Source organism: Onychostoma macrolepis, chromosome 04 (genome assembly GCF_012432095.1).
Source record: "Onychostoma macrolepis isolate SWU-2019 chromosome 04, ASM1243209v1, whole genome shotgun sequence".
Lineage (NCBI taxonomy): Eukaryota > Metazoa > Chordata > Actinopteri > Cypriniformes > Cyprinidae > Onychostoma > Onychostoma macrolepis.
In genome coordinates this window covers 16,710,827-16,729,952 of record NC_081158.1, presented here as the reverse complement: position 1 = coordinate 16,729,952, position 19,126 = coordinate 16,710,827, and the positions used below count along the sequence as shown (strand labels likewise).

Below are 19,126 nucleotides of genomic sequence, written 5' to 3'. Positions count from 1 at the left end.
GTTTTTGAGTACCTGTCTCAAATATTTCTTTATTGAATAGCTTATTTGGGAAATTTTGGTGGAGAACTAATTCTAACTAGTTGTGTAGTAGTTGTAACTAGTTGTGTTTCAGTATCTGATTGCTGCCCAATAAAGTAATAATACTTGTATGACAGTAAACAAAAATATCCTCAAATTAAACATTGACATTCATTAATATTACCATGAACATAACCAACAACAACATAAGGCTGAATATAAAAATAATACAATTTCTCGAAGCATGGATTCTGCAGGTATTTTTTTTTATTTTTCAACTTTTAATAAGTTTGATTTGTTTTAGATGACATCTCAAGTGTTTTCTTTTCCCTTTTAAAAGGTGATAACCCTATGTGTTTTGTTTGTAATTTAATTACATACTTATAATTTTACAGTATTTGAAGTTAGCGTTGTTTTATTAGAACCGCCATCCAACCTATTTTTAGGTCTCACCAGTTGAGAACCACTTTGTTAGACTGTCTTACACCCACCTTTTGCTATTTCAGATATCTGAACTTCTGAATCACACACACTGGCCTGAAATCTGCACCGAAGCATAGTTTTTTTTTTTTTTTTTACAAACTTTATTTCTGTCCAGAAATGTGTCACCTGGCTTTGGGTGTACCTGGCTCATGACGCAATTCATATGAAAGAGAAATAAAATTTATAATGCAATCAATGAAATACAACGGTGCAGTTATTCTAAGACCCCAGAGGAAGTGTCTACTGTACGCTCCCCAGACACCTGAACTACATATCATCCTCAGCAGCCTACGTTAATACAGTGAAGTATCTCTTTACAAGAGCTGCATTACTTTATGGCTCTGCCACGTGCTGCAGTGTCCTTTATATGACTTACTGCTGCCATTCAAGAATCTACCTTACGAGTTTTAGTGCCAAACTAAACTTTTACAGCTCAGAATAAAGACATTTCATGCTTATGAGCGCACCATTCTCTCGGGACTAGGTGATATAGTAAAAATGGTAACACTTTATTTTAGGGTCTCTTAACTAGTTGTTTATTAGCATGCATATTACTGGAATATTAGCCATTTATTAGTACTAATTAAGCACATATTAATGCCTTATTCTACATGACCTTATTCTACATCCCTAATCCTACCCAATAACTAAACTTAATAACTACCGGTAACGCTTTATTTTGATGGTCCCTTCTGTTGACACTAAGTAATGTTGCAACTACGTGTCAACAAAGTCTCATAAGAGTATTAGTAGACTGTTTGCTTCATATCTACTAACTCCTTATTGTGTTGGTCTCCCAACAGATATTCTACTGACTATAAGTAACTTTGCAAGAACGTGTCAACTTAATCTAACCCTACCAGTCAACTAATACACTACTTACAATCTAATGAGAGTTAGTAGAAATGTAGGTGCAACATTACTTATAGTCAATAGAATGTGTTAAAGGGACCATCAAAATAAAGAGAAACCCAACTACCTTACTAACTATTAATAAGCAGCCAATTAGGAATTTATTGAGGGAAAAGTCATAGTTAATAGTGAATGTGTTCCCTATTCTAAAGTGTTACCGTAAAAATATATGTATCATTCAGTAATTTTCAGCCTCCGAATGATGTTCAGCATCTAAATTTATATGTATTAATACGTCATTCGGAATTGTAAAGGGTCTACTTTTATTTGTGTGCATTCACAATATTAAAAAAACTTTTTATATGAAATAATTTTATAAAATAAAGAAAACAATGATGCGCCGTCTCGTCTTGAACAGGAGCGGTTCACAAAAATGAACAGAAAGTCAGCGAATACATGCCTCACAGACATGATAAATATATCTATAGAAAGCTTTAAATTACTACGTAATGAAATAAAATTAATCAAAAACAAAAACTCTTTCATTATAATCATAATCCATAAAGATGCACTTCTCTCTAAAGGCGTGTCTGAGGAGACGGCAAGTCAGGATCGGCAACTTCATCCTTGTGACAACGACTCAGAAAACATTAGTTTATTAGTAAATAATTCAAATATCTTATTACTATTTTCCCCTGACACATTCATGGTAATTACTTTTGCTGGGGCTTTGCGCCAAGCTTTAGCCTGTTGTGTGCTTTTGAACGCAGAACTCTTCAGCTGCACTGACAGCATGCTTGCTGCTGCTGCTGCGGGACACTAAACACTGTCGAGCTGCTCTTGACAATCACGGCAGCACGGTCTCGTGTTGTTTCCACCAGCGCTGCAATTTTTTTTTCATCACTAATTGATGGATGGCTAAAATTATAAAAATAAGGAGAAGCCTAAAACTGTCCCGAGGCCCGGCCTGCGTCTGAGCTATGACGTGAAAATTGGCCCGAAGCCTGGCCCTAGGGGCGAAAAAGAAAGTCTGGGCCCGTTGGGCCCGGGCTGAAATGTAGGGCTCTACATTAGACCATATTGTTCTATTGTGTTCCCTTCATTTATTTCTTAAACATTTTCTTTACTTGGGCTTAAAAAGGTCTTAAAAATGTCAATTACAGAAACTCTGCCTAGGGAATAAACCTAATGTATAATTTAAGTTGCTTTGAGTAAGTATCTTCCAGCTAAATTAATGTGAATGATGCTAAACGCTGTTAAAATCTCTATATATTAGTGCAACCTAGTAGTGGATTATTTTTGTGGTTGAATATATTCTATCAGGACCTGTTGTCTCGCAACACTGCAGTATTTAAATATCACACTGACCCCTAAATGTTTTTTATTTATTTTTTTGCTCTCCTGATGATGAGCATTACACTGTTTGACTGACAGCCCTCATGTCCCCCGGCAAATGGAGTGTGTCGTTCATTTTTCTCTTTTCTGTCTGTCACTCTTGCTATTGCCTTCTCTGTCTCTTAAATAAACTCTCAGATGAACCATTGAGGTCCTGTATGAAATGGCAGTATACGTTTTCTTTTTAGTAGCTGTAGTGTTTCTTTGAGGGTTTATTGAGCACATACTGCCTGTGTTAGTCCATTCAGAGTTCTTGTGTTTAATTCAGTCTACGGCAGTGTTTGAAGCACACAATAGAGCACTGGATGACTGATGCGCAGAGCCAACACAAAGGTGTACAAGCTTGAAAAGGCATTCTAATCTATAGTGTGTTCTGGGAACTTGATATTCTTTATAAAGAATACAAAATGGGCCGCGGTGTAATGTTATATTCATTCTCCACATACTGGAGAACTGAAAGAAAAAAAGAAAGTCATACACATTCTGTCAGATTTTTTTTTCTTACATGCAGTATCAAAGGAGATGGTTTGAAATATAGATAATAGAGTCATGTTGACTATGTTAGTGATACTTTAATGCTTCGTTTTCGCTGCTTGTCAGCCTCAGTCACCATTAACTGGACAAAAACAGCTTGAATATTTAGCAAAATTCACTATATTGCCAAAAGTATTGGGTCACCCCCTTCTAATGAACAGGTGTGACTACTTTAGTAATTTACGTGAGTACAAATCTTAATGTTAAAGAGTATAATGATATTCTAGGGAATTGTGTGCTTCTAATTTTATAACAACAGTTTATAAGGCAAGCTTCAAAAAGAAATGATTGATTCAGTCAGTGTGGAAGAATTTGACTGGTCTACAGAAAGCAAAGTCCTAATCCCAGTTGAACACCTCTGGTATGACTTTAAATGGAGATCTTGAGCCAAAAACCCATCACCAAACACAAATGACAATTTTAAATACATAAATTATGTTTCCATCTTTGTTGTCACAGATTTGAAAGTGTCTTTTTCTGTTCTAAAAAAGGGGGTCAATACTTTTGTCCATATGGAGTATGTACAAGTCATTTGTGCTTGGTGATGAGTTTTTGATTCAAGGTCTGCATTTACACCAGAGGCCAAAGGTTAAAGACCAGAGGTTAAAGTCACACCAGAGGTGTTCAGCCGGGATTATGATTTTGCTTTTTGTAGACCAGTCAAGTTCTTCCACACTGACTGAATCAATCATTTCTTTTTGCCTTATACACAGAGACATTGTCATGCTAAAATAGAAAAGGTTCCTGTCCAAGCTGTTGCTATAAAATTAGAAGCACACGATTTCCTAGATTATCATTATATGCTTTAACATTAAGATTGGTTCTCATGGAAACTACTAAAGTGGTCAAACCAGAAGTTTTTTTTTTTACTTTTGTCAATATGGTGTACCTTCTTTTACGTTTCCATGAAATAAAAAAAAGCCTTATTGGTTTGGAACAGCTTGAGGGTGCTTATTATTATTGTTGTTGTTGTTGTTATTATCATTAATGGTGAACATTTCTTTATTTTCTTCTTTATTTGTATTTTTTGTTAGGGTGGTTGAATAAATCATGGCCAGCCATGTGTTAAAGAGATAATAGATTTGTGGAAATGGCATGTATTCTTGGAAATGAAATGCGGCACTCTATTGAAACACTAAATTTACATATATTTTTTTTTGGTGAAATATTTGCTTATTTGTTTTCACCCACTTTATTTTCAGAACAAATATCTCATGTATGAGATGTAGGTCTTTAATACTGGCGTAGATGCTTATTGATGTTGAATGTGATTACAATACGAATTTCATGAGTTGTGTTAGTGAAACTTAAACTACAATAACACAAAGAAACACAAAGAATCTGTCAAAAAATCTGAATGACACAAACTAATCATTTAGTGTTTTGAGAATATATCTCTATTGCTTCCTTGGCTTCCTTGTTTTCCGTGGAGTTAACAAAGAAAAATCTGTTGTGGAAACAGTATTGGCACAGAAATAAACAGCCCTCGCACAAATTAAATAAAGAAAATGAAACGACTGCCTTAGAGTGGTTTGGCAAGCATAGCACAATCCACAAACGCACACAAAACATACACCTGTGCACAAATGTGGGATACGTATAGTTCTCATGAAAACGTATCAAGGTCATATTTCATCACAAAATAAAATTGTTTTATTTCTTTTATTATTTGTTTTTTACTGTATTTATTACTGTTAGAGCAAAGAAGCATTCTATTCAGACACATTATATATATATAAAAGTATTACAACAAATACCATGATACAGAAACACTGTATACAATACAATACAATATAGTTTTATGTTTTGTAGGAACGTAGTAAAAAGAATTTGGAAAATGTGAATTGTTTTAAACAATTTTATTGTTTAAGCTACAGATATAACCATGGTCCTTTTCCCCCTCTTTTGATTAAGGTGTTATATATTGCGGGGACATGTTTTATACAGGTTATGTGAGACTCTCTTAGCTGGCAGCTTTTCAGGAGCAACTGTCCGGACGGTCGCAACCTCTTTTGAGGTCACCGTCTCCAGAGGGACAAAGACAGCAACAATGAGCTGATGAAATAGTGAACGTCTAATTCCTCTCTCTTCCTCTCCCCCCCGTTGTGAGATTAATGCCACGTGGAGGAAATATAACAGATAGTTTAATTAAGTGCCAGGGCACAAGATTCATCGACTAATTTCTGCGGCTGACAGCGCAAATGAGGGTTCAAAGGTGCGAGCCGAGGAGACACCCTTGAGTGGCTCTGTGTTTAATGAATTGAGCGCTTTCCCTATAAAGTTCCTGCGTAAAGCAGCACACGCATTAAAGCTAGCCTTCAATGTGTCAGGACAGCCTACCGTCCTCATATACTACACCAGCATACCTGCCTGGAGAGAACACACACTCATGCCCTCTGTACTTACACTTTAGCCACAGAGATATTGCACAAGCGCCATGAAGATCTGCAGAAATGCATTCATTAGAGTGGAAATGGTGTCTTTTATAATGATATATAGCTTAATGAAGACTTTATGAAGATCTAGATTACTGTGTGGCTGACCCCCAAAATGAGATTCAGGGATAATTCACCCATAAATGATTATTCTGTCATCATTTACTCACCTTCATGTTTTTCCAAGCCAGTATGACTTCGTTTCTTCTGTGAAACACAAAAAGAGAAGTTTTGAAGAATGTTTAGGCTGCTCTTGTCCCTGCCATGGACAAGTGAATGGAATGTAGGACTGTTACATTTAGATTTAAACAAAATCAATTCTTCAGATTTGATTTTTAAAATAGTTTTTTGTTAAACAAATTTATTTATTTATAATCTCGAAGTTTCTTTTTCCTTAGTCACAATATAGTTTTTTTTTCATGACTTTTCCACCATCTGTCTTCTCTCAGCCTCAGGTGGCATGTCCCCCTTTGTGTCTGAAACATATTGCACATGGCAACAGCTGGCTAAACAACTTGTTCCTGTTGTCTGGATGAACGTCCAGGTATAAGGACACAGGTTTCCTTATCTGTCTGTCTGGAAATAAAGGCACTTAAAGACACTTAAAGTTACAATGACTAGATTATCACAAGCGGAACTGTATATTTGCCTTGTTTTCTTTGAAATAATCTGTAATTACTTTAGGATGGACACATTCTGTTGACAGGATTTCTATATAATTTTCCATCATTTTTACCCTGTTTCCCTGGGAACTATTCACAACCACTTTATTTTAATGTGTCCTTGATAAAGTGTAACAATTTTTGCATATTTGTCTCACTTAAAAGATTCAGATCATTAAACTAATTTTAATATTACACAAAGACAATGCAAGTAAATACAAAATTATTTTTTTTAAATGATGATTTAATTTATAAGGGAAAAAAGCTGTCCATTTTCTGGCCCTACGTGAAAAATTAATTGCCCCCTCCTGTTAAATCATGAAAGAACTGTGATTAACCATATTATTTTAGAAAGCTGAGTTAAATTTTACTAGCCAAACCCAGGCCTAATTACTGCCAGACCTGCTGAATCAAGAAATCACTTAAATAGAACCTATCTGACAAAGTGAAGCATGCTTAAAGAGCAACACATCATGTCGCGATCTGAAGAAATTCAAGAACAGATGAGAAACAAAATAGTTGAAATGTATCATTATGGAAAGGGTTATAAAGCCATTTCTAAGGCTTTGGGACTCCAGCGAACAGTGGTGAACCTTCCCAGGAGTGACCAGCCTACCAAAATTACTCCAAGAGTGCAATGACGACTCATCCAGGAGGTCATAAAAGAACCCAGAACAACATCTAAAGAACTGCAGGCCTCACGTGCCTCAGTTAAGGTCAGTGGTCATGATTCCGTAAGAAGGCATAAAACCGCACACTCACTCGCAGGTGTTTTACCAACGTTTTGGCAATAAAGAATCACCTGCAAGTGAGTGTGCGGTTTTACGCCTTTTTACGCAATTTTATGTCTTCTGACTGGCACCTCATATGGTGTGCGTGTGCTTGCTCATTTCACAGTGTTCATGATTCAACAATAAGAAAGAGACAAAAACGGCATCCATGGGAGAGTTCCAAGGCAAAAGCCACTGCTGACCAAAAAGAACACAAAGGCTCGTCTCACATTTGCCAAAAAAATATCTTGATTATCCCCAAGTCTTTTGGGCAAATATTTTGTGGGCTGATGAGACAAAAATGTAACTTTTTGGAAGGTGTGTGTCCCATTACATCTGGCGTAAAACCAACACAGCATTTCATAAATAGAACATCATACCAACAGTCAAACATGGTGGTGGTAGTGTGATGGTCTGAGGCTGCTTTGCAGCTTCAGAACCTGGATGACTTGCCATAATTGATGGAACCATGAATTCTGCACACAGAAAATCCTGAAGGAGAATGTCCGGCCGTCAGTTTGTGACCTCAAGCTCAAAGCGCTTGGGTTATGCAGCAGGACAATGATCCCAAACACACCAGAAAGTCCACCTCTGAATGGCTCAAGAAAAACAAAATTAAGGTTTTAACAGTCCATTCATACTCAAACCCTCCAATGGGTGAATTCTGCAAAGAAGAGTGGGCCAAAATTCCTCCACAACGATGTGAAAGACTCATTGCCAGTTATCGCAAACACTTGATTGCAGTTGTTTCTGCAAAGGGTGGCACAACCAGTTATTAGATGTAGGGGGCAATTACTTTTTCACATAGTGCCAGACAGGTTTGGACAGCTTTTTTCCCTTAATAAATGAAATAATTATTTCAAAACTGCATTTTGTATTTACTCGGGTTATCTTTGTGTAATATTAAAATTAGTTTGATCTGAATCATTCAAGTGTGACACATGCATGTACATATATACATATATACATATATATATATATATATATATATACACATATATACACAACCCGAATTCCGGAAATGTTGGGACTTTTTTTTAACATTTCAATAAAATGAAAACTAAAAGACTTTCAAATCACATGAGCCAATATTTTATTCACAATAGAATATCATAAATGTTTAAATGGAGAAATTTTACACTTTTATCCACTAAATTTATCCACTAAAGAAGCACCGTCCTGTCCTGTGGACCAAGGCTCATTTAAAATGGACTGTTTCAAAGTGGAAAAGTGTTCTATGGTCAGACAAGTCCAAATTTGACATTCTTGTTGGAAATCACAGACACTGTGTCCTCCGGGCTAAAGAGGAGACCTTCCAGCGTGTTATCAGCATTCAGTTCAAAAGCCAGCATCTCTGATGGTATGGGGTACATAAGTGCAAACGGTATGGGCAGCTTGCATGTTTTGGTAGGCACTATGAATGCTGAAAGATATATAAAGGTTTTAGAGCAACTGGATATGTATGTATGTGTACATATATGTATGTGTGTGTATATACACTATATTGCCAAAAGTATTGTGTCACCCCCTTCTAATGAACAGGTTTGACTACTTTAGTAATTTCCATGAGTACAAATCTTAATGTTTAAGCATAGCGCGTGCTCTATTAGGCTATATTAAAGCGCTGTGTCATATTCAAACCCAAATGAAAGTACGAGTATGCAGTGTTGTAGATATGTCGTGAGTTAAGTCATGAAGTTACAAAAGAAGGCCATTAAAACTGCCTTAAAAAACTGTGCATGCAAGTATTTATTATTTATGATGAGTCACATTCAAAGCAGTGTCAGATCCGCATCAAGTTCAGCAGTTCAGCAGTTTTTAAAGTAGCAGCCAAAATAACCTAATAACCAGCTGCTGTGATGTCTGTTAATCAAACAACAAAATTAAAAAGAGGAAATCAATAACTTCTGTAATTTTACTTTATCTTTATTTAATTTAGAATTTAGTGTTTGATAACTTTATTAAATCAGGCTGTATATTTTCTTGCTGAAGGGCACAGGTAGCTATATGACATTTATTATAATGGGGTTATGTGAAGATTGTTTTAAATTCACTTAAACTAGAAGTTGTTTTTAAAGTCTAATAAATGTTAAATTGATTGCTCTCGATTATACTGCAATGTTGAATGGTAAAACATTAGGAAAAAAATTAATAGACATCAGCTGGTATTGATACTTGCCTTCAGTCATAATAAAGATGGCATTAAACAAAAATTAAAAATATACTTTGTTTCTACATTCATTTGAAGATAGAATTTAGTTGTTTTTTTAATCGATTGACAGCACTTATATATATATATATATATATATATATATATATATATATATATATATATATATATATATATATATATATATATACAGTGAGGAAAATAAGTATTTGAACACCCTGCTATTTTGCAAGTTCTCCCACTTAGAAATCATGGAGGGGTCTGAAATTGTCATCGAGGTGCATGTCCACTGTGAGAGAGATAAAAATTCAGAAATCACAATGTATGATTTTTTAACTATTTATTTGTATGATACAGCTGCAAATAAGTATTTGAACACCTGAGAAAATCAATGTTAATATTTGATACAGTAGCCTTTGTTTGCAGTTACAGAGGTCAAACGCTTTCCTGTAGTTTTTCACCAGGTTTGCACACACTGCAGGAGGGATTTTGGCCCACTCCTCCACACAGATCTTCTCTAGATCAGTCAGGTTTCTGGCCTGTCGCTGAGAAACACGGAGTTTGAGCTCCTCCAAAGATTCTCTATTGGGTTTAGGTCTGGAGACTGGCTAGGCCACGCCAGAACCTTGATATGCTTCTTACAGAGCCACTCCTTGGTTATCCTGGCTGTGTGCTTCGGTCATTGTCATGTTGGAAGACCCAGCCTCGACCCATCTTCAATGCTCTAACTGAGGGAAGGAGGTTGTTCCCCAAAATCTCGCAATACATGGCCCCGGTCATCCTCTCCTTAATACAGTGCAGTCGCCTGTCCCATGTGCAGAAAAACACCCCCAAAGCATGATGCTACCACCCCATGCTTCACAGTAGGGATGGTGTTCTTGGGATGGTACTCATCATTCTTCTTCCTCCAAACACGTTTAGTGGAATTATGACCAAAAGTTCTATTTTGGTCTCATCTGACCACATGACTTTCTCCCATGACTCCTCTGGATCATCCAAATGGTCATTGGCAAACTTAAGTCGGGCCTGGACATGTGCTGGTTTAAGCAGGGGAACCTTCCGTGCCATGCATGATTTCAAACCATGACGCCTTAGTGTATTACCAACAGTAACCTTGGAAACGGTGGTCCCAGCTCTTTTCAGGTCATTGACCAGCTCCTCCCGTGTAGTTCAGGGCTGATTTCTCACCTTTCTTAGGATCATTGAGACCCCACGAGGTGAGATCTTGCATGGAGCCCCAGTCCGAGGGAGATTGACAGTCATGTTTAGTTTCTTCCATTTTCTAATGATTGCTCCAACAGTGGACCTTTTTCACCAAGCTGCTTGGCAATTTCCCGTAGCCCTTTCCAGCCTTGTGGAGGTGTACAATTTTGTCTCTAGTGTCTTTGGACAGCTCTTTGGTCTTGGCCATGTTAGTAGTTGGATTCTTACTGATTGTATGGGGTGGACAGGTGTCTTTATGCAGCTAACGACCTCAAACAGGTGCATCTAATTTAGGATAATAAATGGAGTGGAGGTGGACATTTTAAAAGCAGACTAACAGGTCTTTGAGGGTCAGAATTCTAGCTGATAGACAGGTGTTCAAATACTTATTTGCAGCTGTATCATACAAATAAATAGTTAAAAATCATACATTGTGATTTCTGGATTTTTTTTTAGATTATGTCTCTCACAGTGGACATGCACCTCGATGACAATTTCAGACCCTCCATGATTTCTAAGTGGGAGAACTTGCAAAATAGCAGAGTGTTCAAATACTTATTTTCCTCACTGTATATATATATATATATATATATATATATCAATATGTTCTTACAGTAGGTATGGGCTTATTTGCTTGCAATTGTGCATAATTTACTGTTATTACTATTCCCTTTTACAGATTAGATAAAATAAAAGTCTGGGTGGTCCCTCTGATGTAATTCAAAAAAAAAAATTATTTGGGTCAATTTTTATTTAGGAGCTGAGTGGAAATATGATTGATAGCATAAACCTTTGAGGCGTCTCTGCAAATATATTGCCATCGATAATAATGAATGATGTGTGAATAAGTAGACCATGCTTATGTTTTCACAGTCCCTTGTATTTGCATAGCAGTCACAACAACACTATTCATTATTTATTCGCTTCAGTCTTCATTTTGCCCTGACAAAGAAACTGCACAAGAAACATCAAGCTCTGATATCAGAAAGGTTAGTTTTCAGAAAAAAAAGAAAAATGTTTTCCCCAGAAGGCTCTTGTATTCATAGCACATTTCATCCATTGTATGAATTTTTAAACCAACCTCTGATTTAAAATTTAGATTTATCTTTGATGTCAAATAAAATGTATGCACATTACACTGCAGCCTGTTGTCAAGGCCCTGAGAAATGACTAATCCACATTCAACACATTATGATCGCTGCCATCAACCCTTGAAATATGCAATACAGATACGAAATGAGAAATATTTGGTATTAAAGTGCTTTTTCACACTTTTAAGGCTCTGCAGGGACTCTTTGTCCATTTTAAAAGTCCAATTTGCCTCACTGAGATTTATTCACGTTAGCACTCTTGGGTTCACAAATACACACTTATGCAGTATGTATTGAAAGCATGGTGTGCCTATTGAATTCAAATGTTATTGGCTGAATCATGTTTTGCAGGCTATCTGCGCTATTAAATATGCCAGTTAGTGCATCTCAAATCATAATATGTTGAAAACAGCTTATCAGAGACACCCTGTTGTCATCATATTTGTAGTGTATTTGCTATTCTGAACGTATCAATGAATATTTTAATTAAATACTACTTTTATCCTTTTTTTGTAGTATGTTTTCTGTACGCATCCTTCTAATTATGATGTCAAATCAGACATGAACTTCATTTTATTTCATCAGAAAAGGAAGGTAAAAGGTATTATTGTACAAACCTGAATGCAAAATAGCTGTGTTTAAGCCTTGTTTATTTCCAAGATGATAACTAGTCGACGCTCGCTGAACTAAGCATGTGCACAGCTGGGCCTCATTCAAGAAAAATGAGCAGAGCAACTTTCAGCAGAAGTCATTTATATAGGTATTCTTGCATAAATTGCCAGTCAGTTCAGTTCAGTGGGACAGTTTACGTAAGAATGGTTTACAGAGCACCATGGTGGATGTAGGCAATGAACTGGTGTTTTCAAGACCTGTTTGCATTTTTTTTAAGTCAACACGGTCAAAACTGACCCCCTTTTTAACACTTCCATGGTCTTATTGCGCATAATTCATAGTTCACATTTATTCATTGTTAGTCATTTTTTAATAAAAAAAAAAGTCCTGCAAAATCTTGATCTGACTGATTAATAATAATTTAGTCAATTCGTGATGAAAAAAAAAAACAATCATACTGCTACTTTGAGTATTGACTTTTAGTCTAATAAATATCTTTTCTTTCCTCAGAGGAGCTTCGGAAGTTGAGCTGGTCTGGAATTCCGCGGCAGGTGCGCCCAATCACATGGAAGCTGCTCTCAGTAAGTGGAACAATCTCAGCGCACAGTGAAGTCCTGCTTCAAATGGTCAAGCTCATTAGAGAACTACAGCGTACATCCATTACAAGATGAATCAAAGAATGTATAATGCATTCTACATAAATACACATTTATAAGTAATTAGGCTTCCTACTAATGACTTCTAGGATGACTTCTGCCTGGAAGCTCAGAGGTCCAGTCGAATGAAAACTAATGGTACATTAAACCATTTCAGTGGTTGGGCAAAACCTGAAACAGTGAATGTACAAAACCTTTTTATGTTAGACAGACCTTTGAACCACCTGAGCTGAAACATATGCACTTGCTTATTTTTTTTATCACACAAGATGCTCTTTGGAACATTCTCAAATCATGCCGAGAAGACATGAATCATGCTGTTTTGTACATGCCAGCTGGAATGCCTGCTGTCATTAAAGCTCTTTCTTTCTTTAACGTTGTGCTCTATAAACAGGGTTCAGAAAGAAAGTGTTTTCGTAGAAAAAAATAAACAATACAAATAAAATAATAATGGTAAAATAAAACAGCAAGTGCACATCATCTAGAAATGTTAACATTAATTTCTGCACCTAACCTCAACTACCCATGGCAGATGTGCCTATGTTTTTGTTTTGGTTACTGGAAATGTACCTTCTAATGAGGTACTTGTTGGATAATTTGATAATAAGCCCGGTCTAAAAATTCCAGAGGAGAAATAAAAGTTTCCATTTGGTTTGATTTCTACAGCGAGAAACATAATTAATGCAGATATGCAAATGAATATGTGTGAACAAGGCATTGCAAACATGCAGTCTTGTTGATCGTTCATGCAATACTGTTGCATTAGCAAACCTCAGTCCTCAAGTAGGTGATAAAGTTCCTTCAAATTTTCTGCCAAATGCATATACTGCTGTGACCAAATGTGTGTTGGCTTGTTTTTTCACACCTCCGATGAAAGTTGGATCAACTACTGCAGGTGCGTGTTTCAGATTAAGTTTGTTGTGGCTAGAAAGACTTTTCGTAATGTTTGATACTTTTGCAGCAGTGCTGATAGTGTGACACATTGTATTACGCAATTGCATTCTGACACATTCCGGGATCCAACCTCACATAAAATGGGGCTTGCATAGCTAGAAGTGTTTCCCCTGCCTCTCATGCAGAATGACACTGATTCGGACCCCTCACGGAGCGGTGTGAATTAGGGCTGTCGCGATAACCGCAATATCGCAATACCGTGCTATTGATGAGCATAACCACAGAGGAATGCAACAACCTCAGTAACCACGATTTTTGCGTGTTTTCTTTTTTTGTGAGGTTATGCACTTCTCGTTTTACACTTCGTACACGTGTACTGAATATTATACAAGTTAGTAATGATAACATAATGTGTACCATGCTGATTTGTACAAAGGCTCAGTAGATTTGCACTTAAGCCTAAACAGACAGCGAATGAGAGAGAGAGATCGACTGAGCGCATGCGATTACCTGCGTCTGTGAAAAATAGGTTGTCATGTCCAAGGAAAGCGAAATCTCTGTCTGAGCATCGTCGCTCTGCTGGTCAGCTGAGCCTTTAAAAGTGGCGCTCAAAGTTAAAATGATTTCAACAATGATTTCATTACATATCGCTTTGAATGAATCAGCGTATTTGAACGTGTAGTTGAATGAACTGTTTAAAGACTCACTCAAAGACATTCCCTTGACACCACCTTGTGGCGTAACAATGAAACTGCACTGACTGACAGCCCGTCTTGAACACGCAGGTGAAATATCAACAGAAAAAGTATCTTGTCCAGTCAGATTCGAGGATCAGCACTAACTGTTATATAACAATAGCCTAACGATTTTATTGTCAGGATTACGTTCTGTTATGTGGACCGTTATTTTGTCATTCTCTTCTGTTTACTTCACTTCCTGTTTCAACGCGATTTAGTTTCGGTTTCTGAATTCCTTACATCGTAACACATACAGGCACAGATATTATATATATATATGGCGATCATACCACGCTTTTGAGCCACTCAAAATTACTGCAAGGGAAATTCCTTCACCGCGACAGCCCTAGTGTGAATTCAGACCAATTATATTGGTGCCGTGACCCGGATGGGAGTTTGGTTAAGGGGGAGAGCTTGAGACTAGGTGGTAAGAACTGTGCAGGTAAACCATCTTCCCCTTGTCTCAAGAGGTGCACAATCTGCATATTAAGGAAGGAGAAAGCATTTTTAAGATTTAAAAAAAATTAACTTTTCAACTTTAATAATGGATGTAAGATATCAGGTACGTAATTGGTGTAAAGTTTCCCCCAGGACAGGACTGGCATGATGAGGGGGTTATGTGTGGTCGTACCCTCTGACACACAGACAGGCGGCAGTGTGCCCTCCTGCCACACTGATAGATGAAGTGTCAGTCTGGAATAGGATGGAATGGAGGAGGATATTTGATATTCTGACCCCCTTCTAGGCTAGTGTGTGGTCACACACACACAGAAACATCCAATTCACCCATGTGACCTTCATTTGCCTACGGCTACCTCATCTGTCATCTTGACTCGAACCCTGGACTGCAGCCCCACTCAATCAAACCCCATCGATCCATGCTATTGAGCTCCTGCACAGGTGTGCGCATTGTGAGTTCATCGGTGTGTGTGTATTTGTGTTTGAGTGAGTGGAGAGCGAGTGTGAACAGCTGGAAAGCATCCTTTAACAAGAGTAATGACCGGCAGAGGACGGCATCACCGTTTGAACAGGCGCTTTAACGCGTGATCAATTCTGTGCATCCTGCTGACGTCTCACAAACTGCCACCGAACCACGCTCAACACTTTCCTAAGAAGAAATAATTTCTCTTTTGTCAGGTAACTGCTAGAAAATAAAGATTTTATTAGTGGTGTTTGCTAAGGCAAGAATTATTATTGGTATTTCTCGTACACAGGATTCTATTTTGTAAAAAAAAAAAAAAAAAAAACCCAAACGTATTTAGCGCTGTTTATTTCTGTTTGTCGTCTGACAGATTTAAACAGGCAGATGGACCTAAGCCATATGTAGAGACCATTATGTCATGATGGAGATTTGTTTTATAAATTTGAATAAAATAAGAACTAAAAGACTTTTAAATCACATGAGCCAATATTTTATTCGCAATAGAACATAGAAAACATAACACATGTTTAAATTGAGAAATTTTACACTTTTTACACAATTCTCATTTTTAACATTTGTTATGTTATCTATGTTCTATTGTGAGTAAAATATTGGCTCATGTGATTTGAAAATCCTTTATTTTTCATTTTATTCAGATTTTAAAAAACATCCCAACATTTCCGGAATTCAGGTTGTAGAAACTACTTTGAGTTGGGTCTCAAATTAACGCACTATTAACTTAATCTATGCACTATGTACTCAACTCTAGTGTATTAATTATAAGGTTATTTTGTCATCATAGACATAGCCTTTATTACTGTATAGAATACAAAAGGAATAATTGACAACAGGGCCATTGAAATATTAGGAAAAAAATGCACACCTTATTTTATAATAATTCAACAGACCGGAGTCAGTTATTCTGCTCATACTGCAGTTACCACACCTCAAAAAACTGTGTAAATGCAGCAAAAACTCAGGCTAAAACATGCATTAAAAACAACTTTTACAAACCTACTGCAAATGCTTTATTTGAAATATAATATATTAAATGCAATTGACAAATCATCAAATAACGTTAAATATGAAGCATCTGAAGAATGAGTTATTTTATTGTTTGTTTCTTGGAGGGCTTGTCTAAACATGGCAATAATAGACTACTAACTGCTACTCTTTGTAAAAAAAAAAAACAGATACATCAATATGAATTTGACTGATAATAGCATTATTTATTTTTTCGTGATTTCTAACGATATTGCTATATATCCAATACATTATGTGAATTCTTTTGGACACAGTAATCGTGTAGTGAAAATCTGATATTGTGACAAACCTAATATTTCCCTAGTAACCACCTAGAAACTATTTTGATCACCATAGCAATTGCCTAACAACCACCTAGAAACCATCTGAACACACTGACAACAACCTAGGAACAACCTAGAAACGACCTTACAGAACAACAACAGCTAATTATCTCTAAGTGCACACTAGTAATCATCTAGCAAACATCCAGAGCATCCTAGAAGTTGGCAAGGAACTAGCTAGAGCACACTAGCAACCACCCAGAACACCCTAGTAATTGCTTAGCAACTACCTAGAAAAGCCTAGCAATCATCTGTAAGTGCCATATCAATGTGACATCTATTAATTGTCAGTGCAACTAGCAGTTTCACTGAGTGATTCGTGTTGTCAGGGGAAATCAATGCTACTTTGGAGTCGTCTTGGCTTCCTGTTTCATTTCCTGTGACGACTGTCTCTTCAGGCATGACTGAAAGCCAATGAAACCTGTTGAAGAGAACGTCACATCTATCTGATTTCTAGACATGATGCCAACTCTATAGAAATGTTTGCCCTGTAACAGGGCATTTTAGTACTTGTGGTAATGGCACCATTGCCCAGACAAAAAGAGCTGGTGTCTTCTCTTTTGTCTATTTCTGTACAGCTGCCAAGATGTGTAGAAATTATACCCACAATCCCCTGCTGCCTTGTTTATTTGTGGGCGTGACAACAATAACTGCTGAAAAATTGGCTTGTACTAGTTTAAAAGTGCAGTTATGAGGGTTCCAAAATAACATTTTGTAGGTGTAAGATAAAAAAAAAAGACTTACCCCAGTGTCTCATATTCTGTGGTAACTTTTTTTTTTTTGGGTGTAAGACCCATCTCTTTCTCACCCACCCACACTCGGTGAAATAGCACACGGTGGGCTTTAATAAATAAAAGGATAATGCTGTGCAGATGATTAAATGGTGGTTTCAGTCGCACTAATACGAGGTGTTTGAGTAATGGTGTCCCGTCGTGAGCAGGTGGGAGCGGGTTGATGCAAAGCCAGCGCCTGGACACAGACCTTACGCGTGTGTTCATCCAAACCCAGCTGCTGGGAAACATTTATTACCGGCCTGTTGTTCCTGGACCTCTGCACCTGCTGTGAACAATGCCCCGTTCTCTCCCTCCCTCTCTCTCTCTTTCTCTGGCGACGAAATGAGAACAACAACTTCATTTCATGTTTATTTCACCTCATGCGGTGTTAATACATGAGCGCCAGATCAGTGGTGTCATCTTTTGTGGATGTTATTAATGAGAGCAGTTCTTTTTGTTGATTATCTGTGTTAAAATGATCTTTGTTAAGTCTGGAAGTTACCAGTTCTGGTAGAGGTCTGTAGAGGCAGTATATTGATGGGGGAAGCCAGACAGTAAACAAGACCTTGCCACCGACCTGACCCAACCCAATTTTAAAATGGAGCACATTGTTCAATATAGTTGCTCAGTATATATATACACTGCTGTTAAAAAGATTGGGATCAGTAGGGTTTATTTTATTTTTTATTTTTTTGTACGTTTAAAAAAAAAAAAAAAAAAAAGTTGTATGTTATGCTCATTAAGGCTGCATTTATTTGATCAAAAATGCTGAAAAAAAACTAATATTGTGAAATATTATTATATTTCAAAATAATGCTGAATTATTATCAGCTATTACTCCAATCTTTTTTTTTTTTACATTTATTTATTTATTTGTAACATGATTCAGGATACTTTGAATAATAATAATATAAAAAAAGTAATAATTAAATAGAAATCTTTTCTAACAATATAAGTCTTTACTATCACTTTTTATCAATTGAACACATCCTTGCTGAATTAAAGTATTAATTTCTTTCAAAACAAGGAAGGAAAAAGTAAAACAAACTTATATTTAGTGTATATTCTTACAAAAAAACAACAAAATAAATTAAATCTGTTCTTTTTAACTTTTTATGCATCAAAGAATGCAGAATAGAAATATATCAGAGTAAAATTCCATTTTGCAAAAAATTGAAATAAATATAACTTATGGCATCAAAACGTTATGAAAACACAATGCTCAGTAAAAGATGATATTTTGTGTAATATAGAACCTAATATAGTAAGAATATTCTCAGTTTGAAAAACACAAGTAGATGCCCATTCTCCTCATGTATGTGGCCATTATTATTAGATAGTAAGGGAACATCATTGTGGAGAAGTTTGGTCTGATCCTGTGAAGCAGCTTGATATTTATTTTCTTATACGGCTCAGTTATTCTGATCTAATGCCTGGTGACCTCTCAAGATTGCCGTTACATCACTTCTATTGCCCTTTTTATGTCTTTTATGTCTTCATAGCATTTGCTGGATTCCTCTGCTAATGGAAAAACAAATATATAAGGGAAATG

At 36.5% G+C, this 19,126-nt stretch overlaps 1 protein-coding gene across 3 annotated transcripts in view; it reads left to right on the top strand.

Moving 5' to 3' along the window:
- Positions 1-19,126, top strand: part of tbc1d22a (TBC1 domain family, member 22a) — a 157,344-nt gene that overhangs the window by 25,336 nt on the left and 112,882 nt on the right. For all 3 annotated transcript variants that reach the window (XM_058772414.1, XM_058772412.1, XM_058772413.1), the window contains exon 5: positions 12,736-12,806. In XM_058772414.1, coding sequence (XP_058628397.1) covers positions 12,736-12,806 — 71 coding nt within the window. The remainder of the gene's footprint in view (positions 1-12,735; positions 12,807-19,126) is intronic.